This window comes from Aquarana catesbeiana, linkage group LG01, assembly GCF_042186555.1.
Source record: "Aquarana catesbeiana isolate 2022-GZ linkage group LG01, ASM4218655v1, whole genome shotgun sequence".
NCBI classification, from domain to species: Eukaryota; Metazoa; Chordata; class Amphibia; order Anura; family Ranidae; genus Aquarana; species Aquarana catesbeiana.
The window spans coordinates 693,605,241-693,629,220 of record NC_133324.1 but is presented as its reverse complement, the minus strand read 5'-3'; the positions used below and the strand labels follow the sequence as shown (position 1 = coordinate 693,629,220).

Here is a 23,980-nt window from a genome sequence, read left to right as displayed (position 1 = left end):
GGCTAGATCCTGAACTACAGGACACTGATGAGGAAGAAGGGGAGGGAGGCTGCATGGAGGAGACCACAGATCCTAATGACCCCATTATGACCCCATTACACCCATTCCCCACCACAGGACAACCGATTGTGGACACTACACTAAAGAGCATGCTAGTAGCTCTCCGCAACCCAAATTTAGGGGGGTCGCAGAGTCTGTACTGCCAGGTGACCTGAAAAGATTGATACACCAAATGATGACTACCCTACTACCAAAAATCCCGGCACAAGAAATTGTTATTGACCAGGCCCACAGGCTGCCCAAACCCCCATATCTCTCAACATATCCCCAGAGATGTCATTGTGAGGATCCATTTTTTAAATGTGAAGGAGAAATTGCTCCAACTCACCGAACAAGCAAACCCACTTTCAGACCCCTATGCAGGGATTAAGCTATTTGCAGACCTCTCCCAACCATACAGCCCAAAGATGACGCAATACAACAATACCTGGTCCCCCTTCAGCTCCCTAACATAGACGAAGACACACTTCTAATATTAAACTCCCCTATGACCGAAACAGAAATCTCTAAAGTCATTAAATCCCTCCCCAATAATAAGTCACCAGGAGCCGACGGACTATCATCAGAATATTACAAAACCTTCCACACCACTCTCACCCCACACTTGCAAAAACTATTCAATGAAGCTGCAACCTCCAGATCATTCCCTGAGGAAATGCTCAAAGCCATTATCGTCACTTTGCCTAAACCGCTGAAGGAGCCAACTAATCTGCAAAACTTCCGCCCAGTTTCGCTCCTAAACACAGATCTAAAGATCTTCTCAAAAATTATAGCAAATAGATTGGCAGAAATTACACCATCCCTAATAAATATGGATCAAGTAGGCTTTGTAAAAGACCGCCAGGCCTCAGACGGTACTAGGAAAATGATCAACCTCCTCACAATACTGGAATCTAAAAAGGAACTGACAGCCTTCTTAACGTTAGATGCTGAGAAGGCCTTCAATCGGGTCCATTGGGGATATCTTAAGGCCACTCTCAGTAAGTTTGGGACTCAAGGCCCCATATTTAAGGCTCTCAGCACTATAGTCCTGTCCCTTGGCTCAAGTATATACATCCAATACATTGTCAGATCCAATTAAGATAACCAATGGAACTAGACAAGGGTGCCCTCTGCCCCCCTTAATCTTTACCCTTATAATGGAACAATTTGCCATAACTATCCGACAAAATCCTCTAATTCAAGGAATGAATACAGCAGAATATGCCCACAAAGTTGGACTATTTGTTAATTATGTCCTTCTAACCCTGACTAATGTGGCTCCTTCCCTGAGAGCGGTACAAGACGAAATTGAGAAATTTGGAATCATCTCATATTATAAAGTGAATATAATGAAATCCTCAATACTCCCTGTCAATATCAATAAACAGGAAATTAAATTCTTAAAAAGAGAGTTCCCTTACTCGTGGGATAACAACAAAATTGATTACTTAGGCATTAAACTAACTTTCCCCATATCCATACTATACGAAGCAAACTTACGTCCACTCCTACAAAACATCAAAAAGGACTTGCTTAAATACAGAAAAACTGAAATTTCTTGGATAGGTCGCATAGCGGCATTTAAAATGCTGTCTCTACCTAAAATACTCTACCTTTTCCGAACTATACCTATCAAAATCCCAAATAGGTTCTTCACCATAGTAAAAAAATAGATTAATGCATATGTCTGGAACTTAGGTTGGCCAAGAATAGCAGGTAACATCCTCCATAGATCAAAACAACAAGGTGGGGTAAACTTACCCAATATTCAACTTTATCATAAGGCAATGATACTAGACCAACTCAAAGCATGGTTTGAACCTACCCCTATCAAGCATTGGGTCAATTTAGAAAAAAAGTATCTTACTAAATAGAGACCTAACCTCCTTATTAATCGCAAGTGCCACACACCAGAAAGTTTATATAGGCAATGCAGCCTCTATCCTGGCAGCTGTGGAAGCTTGGAATTCCTCCCTCCAAGACCTTCCATACAATGACTCCCTAAGAGCCATCGCCATTCTTGCAACTGCTTATGAATACCTCATACCCTCATTTTCAGTAGACTCCAGAACCAATACAGGGCAAATGCCCATAGAAGAGATGTAAAAGTCCAAGATATTAAAACTCTATATAAAACAGCCCAAATAAAACATTTCCACAGAAACTACCTTAATTCCTTTGCAAAAGTGAATAATGCAATTTGGCCATACTATCATAATATACCGTCACCCAAGAAAAGGATATCGTGGTTCTATAAATACCTAAACAACCAATAGACATCAAAACCTCCCCAAATTACTAGATGGGAAAAAAATATAAAAACAGAATACTCCCTCATAGAATGGAATAAAGCACCCAATATAACCTGAGCTCTTCCCACTGCACCTCTCATTGGAAGAATGCTATAAAAATAACCTATAACTGGTATATGACACCAGCCAAACTTAACCGTATATTTCCAGATACCTCTTCGGTATGCTGGTGCCGATGTGGACAAAAAGGTAACTTACTCCACATCCTATGGTCATGCAAGTACATTTTCTGGGAATTAGTGTTCGCCTTAATTTCACACATTACTAGAACGAGCACTGAGCCATGCCAAACATTGTCCCTCTTTTCGAATGCGACTAGACCGATTTCCCAAATATCCTAATAGCAGCTCGAATGTCAATAACGAATAAATGGAAACAACCTACAATTCCCAATATCTCTGAAGTTATCCATAGAGTAAATGTAAACTGCATTTGTGAAAAATACATAACGGGACAAAACAACTCAATACATTCTTTTGATAAAAAATGGATGTCTTGGGTCCAGGAGTTTAACCTAACCCACTTCTAAAATAGCCTTTAACTGGTTTCCTCTGATTCACTTGGGCAGCGCCTGCTCTTCAGCACCCCTGACTATTCGAGAGTTAGGGGAAGGCCGAAGACACCAGACACATCAAAATTAAGCATTTTAAGTATGTATAGATGACACCTCCATATCCAATGTTCCTGGATAATTATTTGGAATTGAAACACATATCACACTATTTAGTTGGGTGCAATTAGAGGACAAAGTTGTGTACTACCTTGTTTTTGAATTATAAGCTGATTGTAACAGTTTTATCTCACCTTGTTCATTATCCAGCTAGTTACCTTATCTCATATTGTATGTATGCAATTATTTGTGCTTTGTGAAAAATACCAATAAAAATATATGAAAGAAACTTACTTGACCCAAACACTAACCCTGGCACTGACCTAGTTCAAATCTTGATCTAAGTATTTTCTCTTTTTTTCTTTCTCTCTTTAAGGAGAGAGAAAGATACATTGTACCTTTCCTCTCCATTCAGAGAGAGAGAGAAACACAGGGGCAGGCTTCACAGAGATTGATCACTGTGGTAGCCAATCAGAGGCTACCACAGCGATCAGGTGACCAAAAATCAGGAGTTCCGGGTCCCAATCGTTAGTACAGGTCCCGGGGCTCTTGGTGAGACCCGGGGCTCTTGGTGAGACCCCGGTCTCTCTGCTGGGAGCAGGCTGTGTAGCACGCTCCCTGCACAAAGGGAGATAGACATATATGTGGCCCCATGGAAAAAAGCCCAGCGCTGTGAGGTCGCATAATATGTGTTACGTTGGCTTCGACACAAAGATAAGGGAAAAATTAGTTTGCAAAATTAACATTTACTACTCATTTAATAAATCAATAACATTAAGTTTGCATCCCACAGTGAAGCTAAAATACAAAACAAATTGTTTAGATCTTGTTTATAGTTCAAATATGGTACATATGCACATATAAAATGTTATATATTTTACTTTGGGTAGTCCTCCCCATTGGTGTATATAATTAAAGCCTATCTAAACCCAAAAACATCAAATTTACTATATTGCAGCTTACCAGTCCTTAAATGTGGTGGCGTCATTAGTTTTCTTTTTTGGTCCTTTTCCTTTATTTTTATCTGGTGATACAACTAGTAACATACTTCTTATCTTAGGGTGAAGGCACTCTTGGGGCCACCCTTGAACAGCAGTGCTGTCGGTCTGTAGAGAGGGTAGTGTTAGATTCACAAGCAAATGTAGATGGACTAGACTAACAAATTAAGGCTGAAATTCAGCTAACACTTTTTAGGAAGTTACAGTTTGTTTCTTTCTTCTTTTGGGATAAAGGTTTTTGTAAATAAATAAAATTCTAACCATTGCAAGCACTCCTATCATTGTTAAATGGTTTGTCTCAATCCATTAACTGGTAATATATGCAATATTTTACACGTTTGGGGTTTAGATATGCTTTAACTTCTAGAGGGGATTATAGTAGCTGCAATATATTACATTTTTTGGGGGGTTTAGATATGCTTTAACTTCTACAGGGTATTATAATACTAAGTAGTATGAGTGGTTCTTTTCACTGCCATTAGGTGGTGCTAAAAGCAGAGGATCTACAGTAAAATCATGACATGGTATGCATCATTTTAGCATACAGTAGATGGAATTTCCAGGTTCACCATCCACAGCACTGGGAAGCAGAGAAAAAAGCAAACTGTCTTTCACACAGTGACATGAAAATGTATGGTATAGATCAATGCAGATGGAAGTGAATACAGCGTGTCTTCAGAATAACTGAAGGGTTGTGTTTTCTTAACACCATTTTATAAGGTTAAAGCAACAGATTTATCATAACGTAAGTAAAGAGTGTAAGACGTGTTTAAATATTTTTGTTCGCTAGAAAGTGGTATTAATTAATCATGATGATGCACTCCAGAATTATAATTCTTCGATAAGGCTGTTCATTGTTTAACATGCATTACGTTACAAATGTAATGTAAATGTGGGAACTCAGCATTTATAAATATGTATATGTTTGATGGGAGAATCTCTAACACTAGTTTTTCAACTTTATTATAGTATCTTCCCTGTTGACCTGGATGGGGTGGTCTTAAAGTGATTGTAAAGGCTCGTTTTTTTTTCTATAAAAATAACAAACATGTTATACTTACCTGCTCTCTTGCAGTTAATTTGCACAGAGCAGCCCAGATCCTCCTCTTCTCAGGTCCCCCCTCTGTGCTCCTGGTCCCTCCCTCCTGTTCAGTGCCCCCACAGCAAGCAGCTTGCTGTGGGGGCACCCGAGCTGAGTCACAGCTCCCTGTGTCCATTCAGACATGGAGCACCGACCCAGCTCCGGCCCCATCTCTCCAAATATCGCCACTGCTGTGTCTTAGCCAATCAGGAAGGAGAATCTGCATGGCTGAGACACTTGTGGACATCGCTGAAAAGAGAGGGACCTCAGGTAAGTGTTAGAGGGTCTGCTGCACACAGAAGGCTTTTTATCTTAAAGCATAGAACGCATTAAGATAAAAAAACCTTCTGGCTTTACAACCACTTTAAGTTATATGAGGACCATTTTATTAAGGTACGTGAGTTATTTGAGCTGTATTCATTTAACCTCATGAAAATATACAATTCACAAACACAGATATGTAGATATTTAAAGATTGATTTAGGTAATCAAACTTCTATTTCTAAAAAAATCTGTATTTTATGTCATGAACCAGTATTTTATCTCCAACTTTAGAGACTCATTTTTCTGCTCTCCTCAGTAGACACAACAGAGAAACTCACAAGTCACTCATTATTTAGTATAAGTAGTGATATTTTAAGAAGTGATAACCGCTGTGACGATTTTCATGAATTTAATTTTACATAGGCATTTCAGTAATGAGTTTAAATATTTGATTTGTTAAAATACTAGAAGACATACCCCAACATGTAATATCTGTATTGCTAATATGAGAAAATATGTTTTAAGAGTAAGCAATATTTCCATATACATGATAAAACCATTGCACAGTAAAGCACAGAACGCATACTTTAAAGTTTTTGCAAATGAGCCCCATGTTGCCCTGTGCCACAACTAAATAAATGGTGTCCTTCCAATGAATAATTGTAACCCTACTTAATCTCCAACTAACTATTACCAAAATAATCTTACACTTCTAATAGAACATTTTGCAGTTAAAGTATCAGAAATGATCAAACACCTTTGCCAGACTTGACAACCAGATGTCTGGACTCCACTGCAGTAGCAGTATAAAGCAGTCAAGACACATTAAAAGGAGTGCTTACTATTGTTTTTATATTTTAGCTATATCCCTCTACTGTATTGCTGATCCTTCACTGTGGAGTGATAGGCTGGAAGAAGGAAGGTGACATGTTGGCATCACCTAACTACAGTAGAGAAAGGTTGGCTGTACTGTCTTGGGCTGTGTAAATCTCAGGGCTAGTTGGCCAAAAATCCAAAGTAAGGCAGATCCCATACATGTATTTTAACTATAGATTTTTTAGTTGTATGACTGGAGTTCATCTTTAAAGAAAGTGGCCTTTGCATGGAACTCTTCCTTGTCCTCCCAAGTCCTTATTACAGTATTCCCATTATACAAAGTAAATGTTTTTGGGCAGTGAGACAGCTTTAACAAAGTTAGAAGGAATGGGAAGAATGAATGGAAGGAGCAAGGGAATAGAACTCTGACTAACACAATCATTTGTAATTTTTTTATTGCTTGGTTTTAAGAGATGAGAACCCAGATGTGGTGCCCCCATAGGATGTACTGCATGTAGCTAATTCTGCCTATGATGCCAAGTTCCACATAAATGTCTAACATACAGAATGTCCAAAGACTTCACATTCATTGTCAGTACCCTCTAATAAGTTTAAACATACATTTTTTCAGTGATAATAATAGATGTTTGCAAAAGACTGATGATTTGCCAAAACCTTTAGCAGTCATTTTGAGTTCAATATTAGAAGTAGAAATATCTGAACCTGCCACAATAGAGTATACTAACACTAGCTAAGAAACTGTAAAATGGAAGGATTAGTGTACCATGAGTTATAAATACATAATTATGATTTGCTTCTAATATGCAACACAGCTTAAGGTTGTTTTTAATAGCTGTCCCTAGAAATCTTCATAGATTTCAATATGGACTGCAAAATAAACTGAAAGCGGAGTTCCAGGCTTTTTTTAGTTTATTAAAAGTCAACAGCTACAAAAAGTGTAGCTGCTGACTTTTAATAAACAGACACTTACCTGTCCCACAGTCCAGCAATGCGGCCGCACTGAGCCTTGTCCTCTCCCCCTCCTTTCCGCAGTGCCGCCATAGAAACTGTGGGCACCCGGCCGTGACAGCTTGCAGCTTGCACTACGCTCTCCGAGTGTACAGGCAATCTTCTGGGACCTGTGACGTGTCCCAGAAGACTGCAGAGAGGGAGGGGTTGCCTAGGGGGAGAGGAGGAGTCACCTAGGTGGCCTGAAGTCAGAAGCAGGAAGTGAGACATGAAGTCCCACTCAAAACTAGGCACCCACTCCCCCCCAACAGAAAAAAACATTAAATGCCAAATGTGGCATGTAAGATGTCGAGGAGTGCTTACAGCGGAAGTTTCACTTTTGGGTGGAACTCTGCTTGAAACAGAATATTGTTTTTGATTATCTCATAATTAAGTTTACATCAGTGCATTTGTGAACACATGAAAGTTGACCACAATGTGTGTGCTTTTTCCAATTGCAGTTCACGGCCTACTCAATGCATAACAGATAATTATTAATAATATTAATTGTACCACCCAATCTAACCACTCACACTTTTTTAATGTATACAGTTCTTATTGTCCATTTATTAATAACCTGTATGAATGCATTAATAAAATATGCAACCATTTCAGCTCCTGTACTTTTCTAACCCTTAAGGACAAGAGCAATTTTTATATTTTCACTATGGGCCTGTTTATTTGGCAATAACATTGTTATTGTTACCAAACCAGAGACCTTGCATTCACCATATCTGGTCTCCCACAGTACACAGAACATGGAAATGCAATTTTTTAAATAAATATGAACTGATAAATACCTTTTCTCATCGGCAGTATATAGCACACTTCTGACTTCTATCAGTGTCCAGCCGTGCACTGGTTAAAGCTTGTAGGAGGAGTTTTCATTCTCCTCTGACTGTCCTATGAAGCTGCATGACCCCTTACCCTCTGTCTGGACAGTGTTGTTGGCCCTGTGCTGATCACATGCACCCTCCCAAAAGAAAAAGAAAAAAAAAACTCTCTAGTAATACACACCAAATTGAGCATGCGCAGAGTGCCTCCAAGGCTCTGTACTATCAGCAGATGGATTGGGGACAGCAAAAAAAGGGGAGGATCAGAGAAAACAGGATCAAACAGCCTTTTTACACATGTGGAGGATGAACCCCTTAGGTTCCACAGTGAGTATAACATGCATGCTTTACTGCATATACACTATGTGCACAATTATTAGGCAAGTGAGTATTTTGACCAAATCCTCATTTTTATGCATATTGTCCAACTCCAAGCTGTATAAACTTATATACTTATTGGATTTAAGCATTACAGGTGATGTGTATTTGTGTAATGAGGGAGGGTGTGGCCTAATGAGCAGTGTTAATTTTGACATCAAATTGTGATGCAGTTTTAGTTATAGTCTTTTGACTAAAATGCCATTTTAGTTTTAGTCGTATTTTGGTAGACTAAAATCTCCAGTACATTTTAGTTGACTAAAATCTAATAGGTTTAGTTAAATTTGAATGCATTATTTCTTTAGAACTGCCAAACATTATATACTCCTGGAGTAAAAATCTAATAAGATGTTTATTATTTATGGTATTAAAGTGATTGTAAGACTTTGTCTTTGTGATTGTTTGGCTTTAACAAAATGTCATACCTCCACTGTGCAGTTTCATTTTGCACAGAGTGGCCCCAATCCTCAACTTCTGGTTAGCTCATCCCTGCATCGTATAACCCCCTAGGAGAAGCGCTCTCCCGGGGGGGTTACCTTGTGGGCTCGCCCCCGAGTCCAGCATTTGAGTCCATAGATGCAGAATGCCGGACTTGGCCCCTCCCGATGGCACCATTGGATTTGATTGACAGCAGCGGGAGTCAATGGCTGCACTGCTATCAATCTATCCAATCAAGAGCTGAGACAACGGGCAGAGGGGAAGAGCGCGTCTCCAGCATGGGAATTACGGGACTCAGGTGAGTAAGGTAAGGCTGGGGGGGCCAGTCAGTGACAGAAGTTTTTTCACCTTAATGCAAAGGATTTTAGTTGACTAAAATTGTATTAATTTAGTAGATGAAAATATCTTTGTAGATGAAAATAATACTGCTAAGGAGATCAACACCCTATATTAAGGTGTGAATAATTATTAGGCAGCTTCTTTTCCTCAGGCAAAATGGGCCAAAAAAGAGATTTAACTGACTCAGAAAAGTCAAAAATTGTAAAAAGTCTTTCAGAGGGATGCAGCACTCTTGAAATTGCCAAGATACTGGGGCATGATCACAGAACCATCAAAACGTTTTGTTGCAAATAGTCAACAGATTCACAAGAAACCTGTTGGAAAAAAAGACGCAAATCAACTGCCAAAGATTGAAGAAAGACTCAAACGTGAAGCTACCAAGAGCCCATTATCCTCCAGTGCTGTCATATTACAGAACTGAAACCTACCTGGAGTGCCCAGAAGTACAAGGTGTTCAGTTCTCTCAGAGAAATGGTCAAGGTAAGGAAGGCTGAAACCCGACTACCACTGAACATAAGTTGAAAGGTCAAGACTGGGCCAAGAAATATCTGAAGACAGATTTTTCCAAGGTTTTATGGACTGATGAGATGAGAGCGACTCTTGACGGACCAGATGGATGGGCCTGTGGCTGGATCAGTAATGGGCATAGAGCTTCACTTCGACTCAGATGACAGCAAGGTGGAGGTGGGGTACTGGTATGGGCTCGTATTATTAAAGATGACCTTTTCGGGTTGAAGATGGCCTCAAAATCAACTCCCAAACCTACTGCCAGTTTTTAGAATACACTTTCGCCAAGAAGTGGTACAGGAAAAAGTCTGCATCTTTCAAGAAGACCATGATATTTATGCAGGACAATGCTCCATCGCATGCATCGAAGTACTCCACTGCATGGCTAGCCAGTAAAGGACTTAAAGATGAAAGAATAATGACATGGCCCAATTCCTCACCTGACCTAAACCCTATGGTGAAGAAAAACAGTACACCTCTCTGAACAGTGTCTGCAAGGCGGTGGTTGCTGCTGCACAAAAAGTTGATTGTCAACAGATCAAGAAACTGACAGACTCAATGAACAGTAGGCTTATGACTGTTATTGAAAAGAAAGGTCGCTATATTGGTCACTCATTTTTTTTTTTTAAATGTCAGAAATGTTTGTCTATTATTCTCACTTTAACAAATGAAAATAAACAAGTGAGATGGGAAAATTTGGGTTTTTCATTTAGGTGCATAATAATTCTGCACACTAATGCCCTGTACACATGATCGGATATTGATCAGACATTCCGACAACAAAATTCATGGATTTTTTCCGACGGATGTTGGCTCAAACTTGTCTTGCATACACACGGTCACACAAAGTTGGTTGGAAATTGCGAACGTCAAGAACGCAGTAACGTACAACATGTACGACGAGCAGAGAAAAATGAAGTTCAATAGCCAGTGCGGCGCTTCTGCTTGATTCCGAGCATGCGTGGAACTTTGTGCGTCGGAATTGTGTACACACGATCGGAATTTCCAACAACATAATTTTGATGTCGGAAAATTTGAGATCCAGATCTCAAATTTTGTGTGTCGGAAATTCCGATGGAAAATGTCTGATGGAGCCTACACACGGTTGGAATTTCCGACAAAAAGCTCCCATTGAACATTTTCCGTCGGAAAATCCGACCGTGTGTACGGGGCATAATAGTTGCCCAATAATTGTGCACACAATTATATTCTCTTAAGAAAGCCAAAACCTCACTTTTACTTTCTTAAATATTCAGATTTGATGTTTATTAACATTTTGCATTGACCGAGAGCACTGTGTGCACAATTAGTCAAGTTGTATTTTGAGGATTCATTTCATTATTGAACAACTACAGTGCTCTCAGTCAATCCAAAATGTTAATAAACCTCAAACCTGAATACTGAAAAACCCTGATCTACTTGATCAGAGCCAGGAAAGAGGCTATAAGTACCATCCCCTGCTCTTTTATCAGAGACTGTGCCTCAGCCACCTTGGAGGCACTACAAGTGACTGCTAACACTGGCAATACATTGTCAATTCTCATTAGATTCATTGTTATTGGGTAACTATGCATGCAAGGTGGTCATCAGACCAGACATAATTGTCAAAGATGTTATTTATATTGCTTTAGAAAACTGAGCAAATGTACAACTTTATCATAGTAGATTATCAACACAGAAGTGTAATATGTGAAACAATCACACATTATGCAACTAAAACTAACAACGTATACAGCAAAAGTAAAGTAACACAAAGCCACATGCTCACAGTGCATGCAATATATTTGTCTACTAAATTCTGTGAAATGACAATAGAAAAAAAGTCCTTACCATTCCAGCTCTGCGTGCAATCACCGTATGGAAATGTCCATCTGAAACTTTCTTCATTGTGGTTAGCTTGTATGTTCCACTGCCCAAGTTGTAGGAAAACCTCATCCTCTCTTCTACAATTTCCAAAGCAAGGAATTCAGCTGTATCACCAGTCTGGTTATCGTAACTGTACAGTAGCAACGCATTGGGTTTGATGGTAGAAAATTTCATATAAATGTAATTATTGTTTGGGTCCAGACTGGGAAACTCCATGTACGAAAGCTCCTCAAATCCATAACTATTTAATTCACAGTGTTTTCCAAAGACACCTATACAGCAAAGGAGGATAAAAAGAAAAGACTGATATTAAACAGCATGTCTATGTTTGTAAGCTACTATGGCAAGTGCTATGAATGGCTATCCAATATACTTTAATAAAATATGTGTCTGTAAAATATACCTGTATTATTCAGAGGACCGTATGACACAATAAATAATGAATAACAGCTAGAACCCTAACAAATTACTTTATGTATAACAAATCTAGGTTAGGACTAATCAAAGCACTACACTTGGCACTATTCACATACATACATAAAAAGCCAAGTCTTGAATGAATTTGCCAGTTTAGGATATTACCTTCTATTCTTCTTACTTCAAACAGCTAATATATTTATACACAGTGAAATACCAATAAAAATGATTTTAGGGGAACAGTTCATTGGGACATGACTAATTGTACCTAAATATGCTTATATGCTGACAGAGAGAAACATTTGACCACAGATTTACTAAGCCACATACGCATGTATAGTCATACAATATAAAATTAAGACCTAATAAATTCAAACACTTAATTAGAGTTTCAGCTCAAGAAACATCCAAACTGGCTACTAATGTAAAGTAGAGAGTATTTGTAATACAATTAAAGTAAAATGTCTGAAAATCCCTATATATACCCAGTGAAGTGACTAGCCTCAGATGATACACAGAGATGAAACAAATCCTCCTACGTAAGTTGTAACTGGTTATCTGCAGCCTCTCTTCACTACAGCTTTCCAAAACACCCAGATCAATGGCTGTTTCTCAGCTCCAGAAGGCAGAAGGTGTGGATCAGATGTCACACACTGCACATCATTGGGCAGGGAGCTGAGTGTAATCTGAAACTTGATTAGAGAGAAAGGACACATCCCCCGCTACACAATCTCATAGGAAAATATCCAAAGTCGAGGCTGCCAATCACCTTCTGTGTGCTGGAGAAAGGGCAGGCCATATCATGAGATTCTGTGGTGTCGACGTAACCTGTCGGAAGTGACTCATGCAGATAGAAGTGGAAGCTTTGGATTGAGGCAAGTACACACTATAGAGGGGTATGCCTTGATCACTTTTCATATCAGAAGTTTACAACCATGTTAACCAGTTAACTTTAGCCAGTTAAAATTTCTGTCTGGTGTTTTTTTCTGCGTGTGACCCCATTAGCTGTCCCTTATCCTAAAGGCCCCTAGGTTCATGAATCAATCAACACTACCCTCTCTCTAAGTACTCTAACTAACAAAGACCTAGTTTTACCGTATAGCTTGCACAGATCATGCTCTCTATCCTTAGCCAGCTTAGTGCTCAACCACATATAAAGCTATTGAACAGATTACTAAAAAACTGAATGCTAATATCGAATAAAAAGGTCTGAATTTCTTTAAACTACAGTACTACTATGCACAGCTGGCAAGTTTTCAAACTTACATACATTCACAGCTTTGTCAAAAGTTTGAAGCTAGAATATGCCGTTCACTATTTTTTTTTTTTTTTGCAATCATTTTACATTCAAGACATAAATGTCTAATTTGTAGATTTAGCACTATGTACCATTTCTAGAACTCAGTATTTTATTATCCTAACATTTTTACCAGGATGAGCTAAAGCGAATCACCAAACAAAAGTTTAGAGCCTAGACCCAGGTAGAGAATACAAAATGAGTACAAGAGATGGCCTCATTATGCAGGTATTTGTTAATGTTTTTCTTCCATTGCAAATGTAGTCAAATGTAGCTTCCTGCACTTCATTAATCATATTCTGTCTTTCATTCCTTCTGTTTTTTAAGCTTGCTTTCACATGGAAACCAATTGAGGTATTTTAGAAAGATGAAGTTGCTTCATTTTTCATGTGAACTTGCTGTGCCTGATCTCTTCTTTAGTGTGTTATCCAAAGAGACAAAACCTATGATTTAATGATATATATAAAAAAATGGGGGAATTTGGCTTACCTCTTATACAGCCTCATTAAACCCTAAATCCTGTTCTTATAAATTTTAGTGAAGTGTATGAAATAACCTAGTTAAAAAGTAAGGTCATCTGGATATGTAGAGTCCTGGCTTATCTTTAACGAGAATGCACGTTTCTTTACTTCTTTGTAAATGTTGATGGCAACAGATAGTAGTTAAAACATAAAATGGACATTTCTGACATCATGCACTTATTTTATAACCTTTTTCAGTTTGGACATACTTGGTGCTAACTTGTATTGGAGCAAAAGTCCATTCCTAATAAAGTCACATTGCATGGAAAATGTGAGCTTTCCACTAAAAACATTTGATTTTTAAGTGTGAATGAAAAATAAACACTTCCTTTACTGGGCTGAAATCTAATTAAGCAGAGAGGGTGTTAACTGTTTTCATAGGCCTATTTTAACAAATAAGTAACAAGAAAGTAAAGTAATACGGCGCAGTATCAAAAATAAATAGCTGCTACCACGCAGTATCAAAAATAGCAGCTATTTTAACAAATATGTTGTATTCTGTTAAATTAGTAAATCCAGATATCGCCTGGATTGCATTACTGCTGTGGAGAACATTTAGTGCCGGTTCACACAGGGACGACTTGTCAGGCGACCTAGCCATCTGACAAGTCGCCTCCCATTCTGTACTATGGAACCGTTCTAATAGGAGCAACGCAAGTCGCTCCGACTTAGAAAAAGGTTCCTGTACTAGTGTGGGGGCGACTTGAGGCGACTTGCATAGACTTCTATACAGAAGTCGTTTTGCAAGTCGCCGTGGAAGTCGTGTGCAGGTCGCCTCGGTGAGGCGACCTGCAAGTCGTGCCGCCCCTGTGTGAACTGGGGCTTAGGCAAAATTGCTTATTTTCAGGTCCATAATCGATACATATGTCTACTCCATTGAATTTATTTAATAATAGGAGAGCAATACCAGCAAAAAAAAAAAAAAAATTTTTTTTTTTTAAACATTGAATAAAAGATGCATTTACACATAATTCTAGGGTTTCATGTGTTCCGGACCTTCATCCCTGAATGGACAGGGCCCTAAACACTGGTACCACTTGCTGCAGTGTTCAGCTGCAGCTTGCCATAATGTGATAGGTTGGCTGCAGTGGGGCAGGATGCTGCATTTGTCCCTCCTGGGTGCATTAAGATTGAGGGGAGGGACATACTGCAAGTGGACAGCCCTGTGTGCAATGGGCTTAAAATGTAGAGTATGAATCAAACCGTAACAACATAAATCAAACAATAATATCGCTCCACCATAACAATGTATTATTTAGTTCATACAGTAGTCAATTTTATTTTCAGTAGTATTATTAATTCTTTATTTTGTATTGTTGTGTTTTAGCTTGACTGTTTCAGCACAGATATCAGGTCATCAGTTATTAATTGGTGAGGAGGAGAGGTGGTTTGAGATTTACACCATGGAGGTAAAATGTGTATTTTTCATGAGACAGCCTTGTTGAAAGCCGGAGAAATCTAAAGTTTATCATCATCATGTAACGTTTACCATCAGCATTTTTTGTTTTTCCATTACATAAAAAAACCTCGCAAACCTGTACAAATAAAACTAAACATACAGTGCCTTGAAAAAGTATTCATACCCCTTGACATTTTCCACATTTTGTCATGTTACAACCAAAAATGTAAATGTATTTTATTGGGATTTTATGTGATAGACCAACACAAAGTGGCACATAATTGTGAAGTGGAAGGAAAATGATAAATGGTTTTCAATTAAATTTTTTTTTATAAATAAATATCTGAAAAGTGTGGTGTGCATTTGTATTCAGCCCTCTTTACTCTGATACCCCTAACTAAAATCTAGTTGAACCAATTGCCTTCAGAAGTCACCTAATTAGTAAATAGAGTTCACCTGTGTGCAATTTCATCTGAGTATAAATATAGCTGTTCTGTGAAGCCCTAAGAGGTTTGTTAGAGAACCTTAGTGAACAAACAGCATCACGAAGGCCAAGGAACACACAGACAGGTCAGGGATAAAGTGGTGGAAAAGTTTAAAGCAGGGTTAGGTTATAAAAAAATGTCCCAAGCTTTGAACATCTCACGGAGCACTGTTCAATCCATCATCCGAAAATGGAAAGAGTATGACGCAACTGCAAAGCTACCAAGACATGGTCGTCCACCTAACTCTGGAGGAGCTGCAGAGATCCACAGCTCAGGTGAAAGAATCTGTCCACAGGACAACTATTAGTAATGCGCTCCACAAATCTGGTCTTTATGGAAGAGTGGCAAGAAGAAAGCCATTGTTGAAAGAAAGCCATAAGAAGTCCCGTTTACAGTTTGCAAGAAGCCATGTGGGGGACACAGCAAACATGTGGAAGAAGGCGCTCTGGTCAGATGAGACCAAAATTTAACTTTTTGGCCTAAAAGCAAAACGCTATGTGTGGCAGAAAACTAACACTGCACATCCCCCTAAACACACCATCCCCACTGTGAAACATGGTGGTGACAGCAACATGTTGTGGGGATGCTTTTCTTCAGTTTTCTTCAGCAGGGACAGGGAAGCTGGAGTTGATGGGAAGATGGATGGAGCCAATACAGGGCAAACTTAAATGAAAACCTGTTAGAGTCTGCAAAAGACTTGAGACTAGGGTGGAGGTTCACCTGCCAGCAGGACAACGACCCTAAGCATACAGCCAGATCTACAATGTAATGGTTTCGATCAAAGCATATTCATGTGTTAGAATGGCCCAGTCAAAGTCCAGACCTAAATCCAATTGAGAATCTATAGCAAGACTTGAAAATTCAGAAAGAGTGTAACACCGCTCAGACTGTGGATAAAGAATTCCTCATGGGTGCTGGCCTGGGCTCACCACCGTCAATAGTAATTAAAGAAAAGGGAAAAATTGGTCACACACCATGGAAGGAACAACTTCTGTAGAATGATTTCTTTATTGACAGAGTGCCAAAGGACGTTACAGGAATATTTGTAGATGTGTTTCACATGGATAACTCGTGCTTGTTCACAACACAAATATAGCCCCAAATCTGAGCTATTTAAAAGCTCAACCCGAAAATTATGCAAAAAAAGAGCCAGGCTTGATTGGCTGACCAAGATGTATAGCAATTAGAAACACCAGATAAAATCATTGAATCACAAAGTGTGAAAAAAACCTATACCAAAAAGTAATGACATAATGAAAATAAGACAAAGGACAAAGGAGAAATATAAATATACATATAAATATATATAGCATAATAAAACCCCTCAAAAGTACTTGGAAAAATTTAAAAATAGAAATTCAAAAATAATTCAAAAATGAATACAAAACCAAAACAAAGAAACAAAATATATGCAATGTATTAAGAGGACAATGAGTTGGACCGAAAAAAAGACACAAAAAGTAACCACCAAATCAAAAAATTAGAATATATATATATATATATATATATATATATATATATATATATATATATATCAATTGTAGGAAGGCACTCAAAAAAGATACACGTAAAGAAAAAATCATGTTACAAAAATGAACCATATATGAATATATATACGTGTATACAATCAAATCACGGATCCAACAAAAGAAAAGTCCTCTTTTAAACTCTTATAAACATATATCTGAATATATATAAAAAAAGATAGACACAGATATATATATAAGAGTATCTGGAAGACACGGGGCCAATCAACTATACAACAAAAGTTGAAAGAAACAAAAAACAAACAAAAAACAGAAAACAGAAAACCGAGGTATAGGAGATAATATGCTAAAGTAAAATAAAAAATGCAGCAATGGATATGCCAATATTCACAAATGCTACATGGAAGCAATAAACATCCTAAGAAAAACTAAAGAAATCTAAAAAGATTCAAGTATCAAAATAGATACAGTATTGTCACAACAATATGAACTACAATAATATATAGATACCAAAAGATAGTAAAAAAAATAGCATGACAGAAAACCCTAAAAAAAACCTGTCCAGCAGAACGGGGAATATTACATAGTTACATAGGCAAAGTTGAAAAAAGACACAAGTCCATCAAGAACAACCTACGTGTGTGATTTTGAAAATTGCTGTTCACAGACGCTCTCCATCCAATCTGACAGAGCTTGAACTATTTTGCAAGACGAATGGGCAATAATTTCACTCTCTAGATGTGCAAAGCTGGTAGAGACATCTACAAAAAGACTTGCAGCTGTAATTGCAGCAAAAGGTGGTTCTACAAAGTATTGACTCAGGGGGGCTGAATACAAATGCACGCCACGCTTTTCATACATTTATTTGTAAAACATTTTGAAAACCATTTATCATTTTCCTTCAACTTCACAATTATGTGCCACTTTGTGTTGGTCTATCACATAAAATCCCAATAAAAAACATATTTACATTTTTGGTTGTAACATGACAAAATGTGGAAAATGTCAAGGGGTATGAATACTTTTTCAAGGCACTGTATATTAAAAACATATAATCAAAAGTTACCCTTTATCAAAGCACCATGTCAAATAATTAGTAGATCTGGAAATACAATTAGCTGAAATTGTATTAAAATAACCCATCTAGTGGCCAGTGAGGATGTCTATCACATTAAAGGACTAAGAGAAAGACTAGGGAAGTGAAGTGTATGGGGTCAAGCTACTCAGGAGAAGTTGATACTGTATTTTATTTCAGCAGATTATAGCTCTGGACAAACTGATCTCTTTCAAATGTTATTTTATTTAAAAAGGCTTTGGCTTATGCATTTTTGCTTAATTATTATTGTATTTGGTTTGAGTTGCCCAGGTACTTACAGGCTTACTTTAAGCTTAAAGCGGTTATAAACCCTCATATACTGTATACCCAGTGAAGTTACTAGTCTGAGGTAATACACAGAAATTAAACAATCTTCTACATTAGTAGAAATTATAAAGCTGGTCTGAGCTGTCAGAAAAAGGGTCGGAGAGCCGAATTTACATTCTGCAGAGCTCAGTGAGGAGAGCTCTGAGGGCTGATTGGAGGGAAAGGACAGCCCCCCCCCTTCACACAGCACACAAGAACAGCTTGAAGCTGTCAATCAGTTGGAGGTTCCTCCCCTGTCAGTTTTTTTCTCTTGGTGTCAAGAAAATTTGTCAGAATTGATTCATGCTGATAGCAAAGGAACGAAGCAGCAGACAGAAATTACGCTTAGTGGACACACTATAGAGAGAATTGCTCTTTAAGGTTCCTCTTATTGGATACAGAAATTGCTGAAAGTCATCATGGTTTGGTATCACAAACGAAGAAATGATAAATAAGACATGGTAGAAAATGAGCAAATAACAACTGGCCAAGGTGTTTTCACATCAATTCTGGACCACAGCAAGGAATATCCAAGCAACATCTTTCTCCAAGTATGATCTAAACTTCATTCTGAAGCAGTCCCCAAACGTGTATTGGCTATAAGTCCTCAGTCTGATTTATTTGAACGTGTATACAAATTTCTCCTAGTGCAATAGCAGAGCTCTAACAATATACATTTTGGAAGTTTTCCATTGTTTCCTTTTTAACAACCAATAAGGAATTAATTATTGCAAATGATATTAAATGTCTTTGTTGCATTGGCTTGGAAAACTGCATGGTAGATGGCCAATATAAGGATATGTACAAAAAACTGTGAAATCTAAGCGTTTACACTTGTTTTAAAACTATGATTTTTCTACATGCAAATTCAGACACAGTAGGAATGAAACGTTTCCAACTGTGCAGTTATTCTTACGTGGACATGTCATAAACATATCTTTTGCTTTCTATATCTATATTTGGCTTCTTGTCTTAAATGATGACTTATTCAGAGCAATGTCCTTTGTTTCTCTTAGGCCTCGACAACAATGTCAAGATAACTAATTAACTGCCTTTCCCTTCATTCTTCCAAAAAGCTCTGATGACCACACTGATAAATAGGGTTGTATGCACACAGAAAGGCTGGAAGCACACACCAACGGTTATGAGGTAACTGCTTCATGAGAATATATATCTCTGGCTTTCAGGGGAATGGAAAGAAGTGATTTACCAGACTGTGTCTTCCAAGATGTATGAAGACATAGTTCTAATTATTTAAAGACATCTCTCTTTAACTTTCTCAGCTGTTTTCTTTCCAAAAGCCGATCCTATTGGCACTTTACAAATATTCTGGTTCCAAGTCTGTATTATTCAAAATTAAGGATGAGCTCTAGTAAAGGTGATAGAGAAACTATGTGACTTCATAGGTTTTTGTTCCTGTAAAGTGAAGTATATTTGGATGAGATTTGGAAGTGCGATCACGACCATTGTATTATTTTACGGCTTATATGTTTTAATCCATTTTGTGCATACCAGGTGAATTTATATACTGTAATTGAAGCCAAGTGAAGTTAACAAGGCCAATTTTGAGTTGTTTACTAAGGTCAAATATGTTTTATTGCATAATTAGGATGAAGCTATGTGTGGTGTGGTGATGTGATTTTTTAAGTGACAGAACATTTGCATCAAATATCATGTACTTTTGGTCCTAACTTTCACATTAACGTGATTAGCATGTAATAATTTGACACATTTTCAGATAATCTCATTGTATTGGAATATATATTCTTTAGGAGTCAATCATAAGACTAAAAAAAAATTCTTTTGAGTGATATGATATGCCTAAAACCTATGGAATATATTGAACCATAAAGATGTTACTGAACTAGTTTTAGGCTGTGTTTTAGGCTGGGTTCACACTATTACCAATTTGTATAGCAGGAAATTGTGACCACCTCTCTCTCTCAGAAGCGGCTCCGGTGAGACTTGCATAGGAGCCCTGTGCATTTTTTGGTTCATTTCAGGTCCGAATTCTGCCCAAAATTACAGTGAATGGAGACACGTCAGACTCCTGCTGTGAGCCGCTGTGTTCTATAGTGTGAACTCAGCCTTAGAGTCTGTTTCCTCACTCCACCTGAGTATGCACAAAAGTCTAATAAAGATAGTAAGTTGTTTCCAGGTATCTCAAAACACTCTTAGGATGGGGTTGAACATCAATTTCTGTGTAAGCCAATCAACCACGTCTTCAGTTAAAAAGCTTTGATCAGATTAGACAGGTGTCCAAAAGGTCATCTTTTCTCAACAACAGCAAATGCTATAGTTTCTCAGCCATAAACATGTCCTAATACAGATCTGAATTATACTTTAATATTTGATGAAAGGAGATCTAGTCCAATTTTATGATGCACTGTCTCACAAGTCTTCCAGCCAGGCCATTTACACTTTTTCAAATCGATGCACTTTAATTTAGTTTAGACTGAAGTATCATGATTCAATCAAAGTAATAACTGAAAGTATATCTACTCACCAAAAGGACAATGACAGTAATATCCATCTACTCCACTTTGGCAAGATCCGCCATTAAAACAAGGGTTGCATTCACAATAATTAATAGCAGATTCACACAGTTTACCTATCAAAAAAAAACAATCATAATTGAGTTTATCAAAAAATACATCATATAATGCAGTTTAAAAGTCCTGCACATTCAGAAATGTAACATAATGCTATACAGTTACTGGTCAAGGTAAGTCTACTGAGCGAATTCATCATAAGAACTATGATTGCAATTTAGGAAGTCACATTTCAGTTGAAGGGTTCCAGTTAATACACTACAGCCACTTGTATTTGGTATATTGTATATATTATATACACTGATATATGGTATTTAGGAAGATAGCAATAAACACCTACAGTACTGTATTATTCTATTTTGAAGTATCTAAATTTTTTAGTACCTGAACAAAAAGCATCTATGCAGCATAAAGGCTTATCACTAAAGGAGTAGAGAATGTTTATTTGGGGACAATTGTATAAAGTGAATTTAACATTCACCAAACATTCACTGCAGGTATATCAACTACTGTACTTTTAAACACATACACCAGGTAGATTTACCTAAGGTAAATTTTTGGTGAATGTCACATTCACTTATTTATAAGTATGCCTTTAGTAAAGTGAATGTTCCCTTAGCTTAGTGAAAAATGTGAAGCTGTGTTCACTTTAATCATACAACACAATATGCAAAAAATTCCTGCTTTTTAATACTATTGCACATGATCGGGTATACAAGTTAAACATTCACTTTGCTAATCACTCATTCCTTACGCTGAGTTCACACCTATGCGTTTTTGTGGACCGCGTATGCGCGGGTACGGCAGCCCATTCAAATGAATGGGCTGTCGTACCTGCGTTTCCGCAAAAAAGGTGCATGCTCCTTTTCAAAAAGGTAGCTGCAGAGAAATCACATGGTCTTTTTGCCCCATTCATCTTTTGCACACGCATTGTGATTTTACATGCGTGCTTTCACAGAGCAGGGCGTTTTCACTGCGGGTGCGGGTGGTTGTGGGTGCAGGAATAGTTGTGATTCCCGCACATGAACCCACGCGCAGAAATGTGAACCTAGCCTTACTGCTTTAGAAAATCTTCCACAATGTTTTAGACTTGCTGTTAACATTGAAATTATGAAATTATGCAAAATGAAAACAAACAGGTATATTCTGGTCCACAGTTTTATAAAAAATCTCATACATTTCAATTAAGAAAAAAATACAGGTTAATACTGTATATCCTTATATCCTAACAGGCAATGGTTGACTTTGCAACACCTCTGAATCCAAAGAAAAAGGTGCAATCTAAAGTAGAGCATGCCATTATTGGATGGTATGCAGAGCTAAAAAGAGATGTCACCCTGGGATGACAGAAAGAAAACATATCTGTCCAATTATGTGAGTGAATTTTGCTTGAGTTTATTGTTTTGGTAAGTTTTAGAGAACCTAATAGTAGGACTTCTTATTGTGATGGATTTGTCCTGCATGGGTGGTGGAAGGAATGATTAACCTAACATAGTAGTCTTATAAAAGTAACAAAAAAAAAACTGTCATATGTGATATAACCAATAATCCTCTGCATTGTGTAAAAAGGCTGTTTTATCCTGTATGCATAGATCCTCCACCCCCCCCCCCCCTTGCACTGTCTGGGGAAGGCCAGCTAACACAGGTAGAGTAGCCGACCTGCACATGTGTCTTTATGCTGGAGAGAATAGTCACTTGTTCTCAGAGATAGCCAGGTCACATGATTGACATCACACATGTGGGCGTGTATACAGGCTGCAGTGGAAATCTCCTCCTTCCTGAACTCTCAGCACTGGAGAAACTGTGCAGTTTATCATGTAACCATGGTATACAGATCATCCAAAAAGGTATATAGTGGCAGTATTTTAATGTAAAAAGATTTATAAGCTGTGGGCACAGTGGGGGGGGGGGGGTAGATGAACTATTTTCATATTCCCGGGTTTAGTAACGCTTTAACATAAAGCCCAGTTCCAGCCAAAACCTCTTTAAGGTTCTTATTGCCTCCTGTGTCCATGTATTTAACTTATGCCCTGCCCTAGGGCTAGAAAGAGGCAAGAATTCTTAAGTGTGGCCACAAACAGAACAAAAAAAAAACCCTTTCCCACATTTAAAAAACATGTTTTATTATTGTCTCTGCCTTAATTGAACAGATATTGCTCACGTCTTGCCCTAGTGACCACAAGAAAATCTCCCCAATGGGCACAGCAACAATCTGGCAGAGACTCTAGCCCTTTCCTATTTTATCCAATAAGAAAAAAAAGTTTTGTCTGAAGCTGTGCTTTAAACGTAAATGAAGTCAAACACATCAGCAAAACAGCAATAAAGAAAGAAAAATGTATATATTATGTGGAGAAACAACTTGCTACCTTAAATATAAATCCATCATAAAATTGCCTGCTGGTTTAGGGGAGAGGCCCTGGCCTGAGACCTACCCAACTACTCTATGACAACAAGACTCCCTCTTTTGACCTGTAGCAGCCAATCAGTATTTTTGCCAGTCTAAGGCACCAGAAGGAGATTTCTTTACTGGAGTTCCTGGCTCCACTCTCAACACAGCACTGATTATGTTACTTAGCTTTATTACTGTGGAGATTTAATTCAGATGGATGGAGCCAAAATATCAGGCATCCACCCAAAACCTTTCGTATACAGTATAAGTGCACCTATAGGCTTCAGCTGCATTTTACTTAGCTATCTAATTTACATGATTTTTTATAAATTGATACTAACACATGCGTTTCCATCTATAAAAAATGTATTACAAAATGAACAAAAGGGAAAATACATTTACATTTAAACCTTCACCAAAAGAATGTGATCACTAGATTTGTTCCTGCTCAAAAAGCCACATTTTAAGTGTGGATTTCCATCCTAAGTCCAGTTTATAAGATAATGACAATTCCACATGTTAAGAAATTTGCAGGCAAT

General features: G+C 37.9%; 1 protein-coding gene across 1 annotated transcript in view; it reads right to left on the bottom strand.

Moving 5' to 3' along the window:
- FAT4 (FAT atypical cadherin 4) overlaps positions 1–23,980 on the bottom strand; it is a 365,853-nt gene that overhangs the window by 28,051 nt on the left and 313,822 nt on the right. Inside the window, exons 10-11 of the mRNA XM_073603673.1 lie at positions 21,007–21,111; positions 11,457–11,764 (exon numbers count right to left, since the gene is read on the bottom strand). Coding sequence (XP_073459774.1) covers positions 11,457–11,764; positions 21,007–21,111 — 413 coding nt within the window. The remainder of the gene's footprint in view (positions 1–11,456; positions 11,765–21,006; positions 21,112–23,980) is intronic.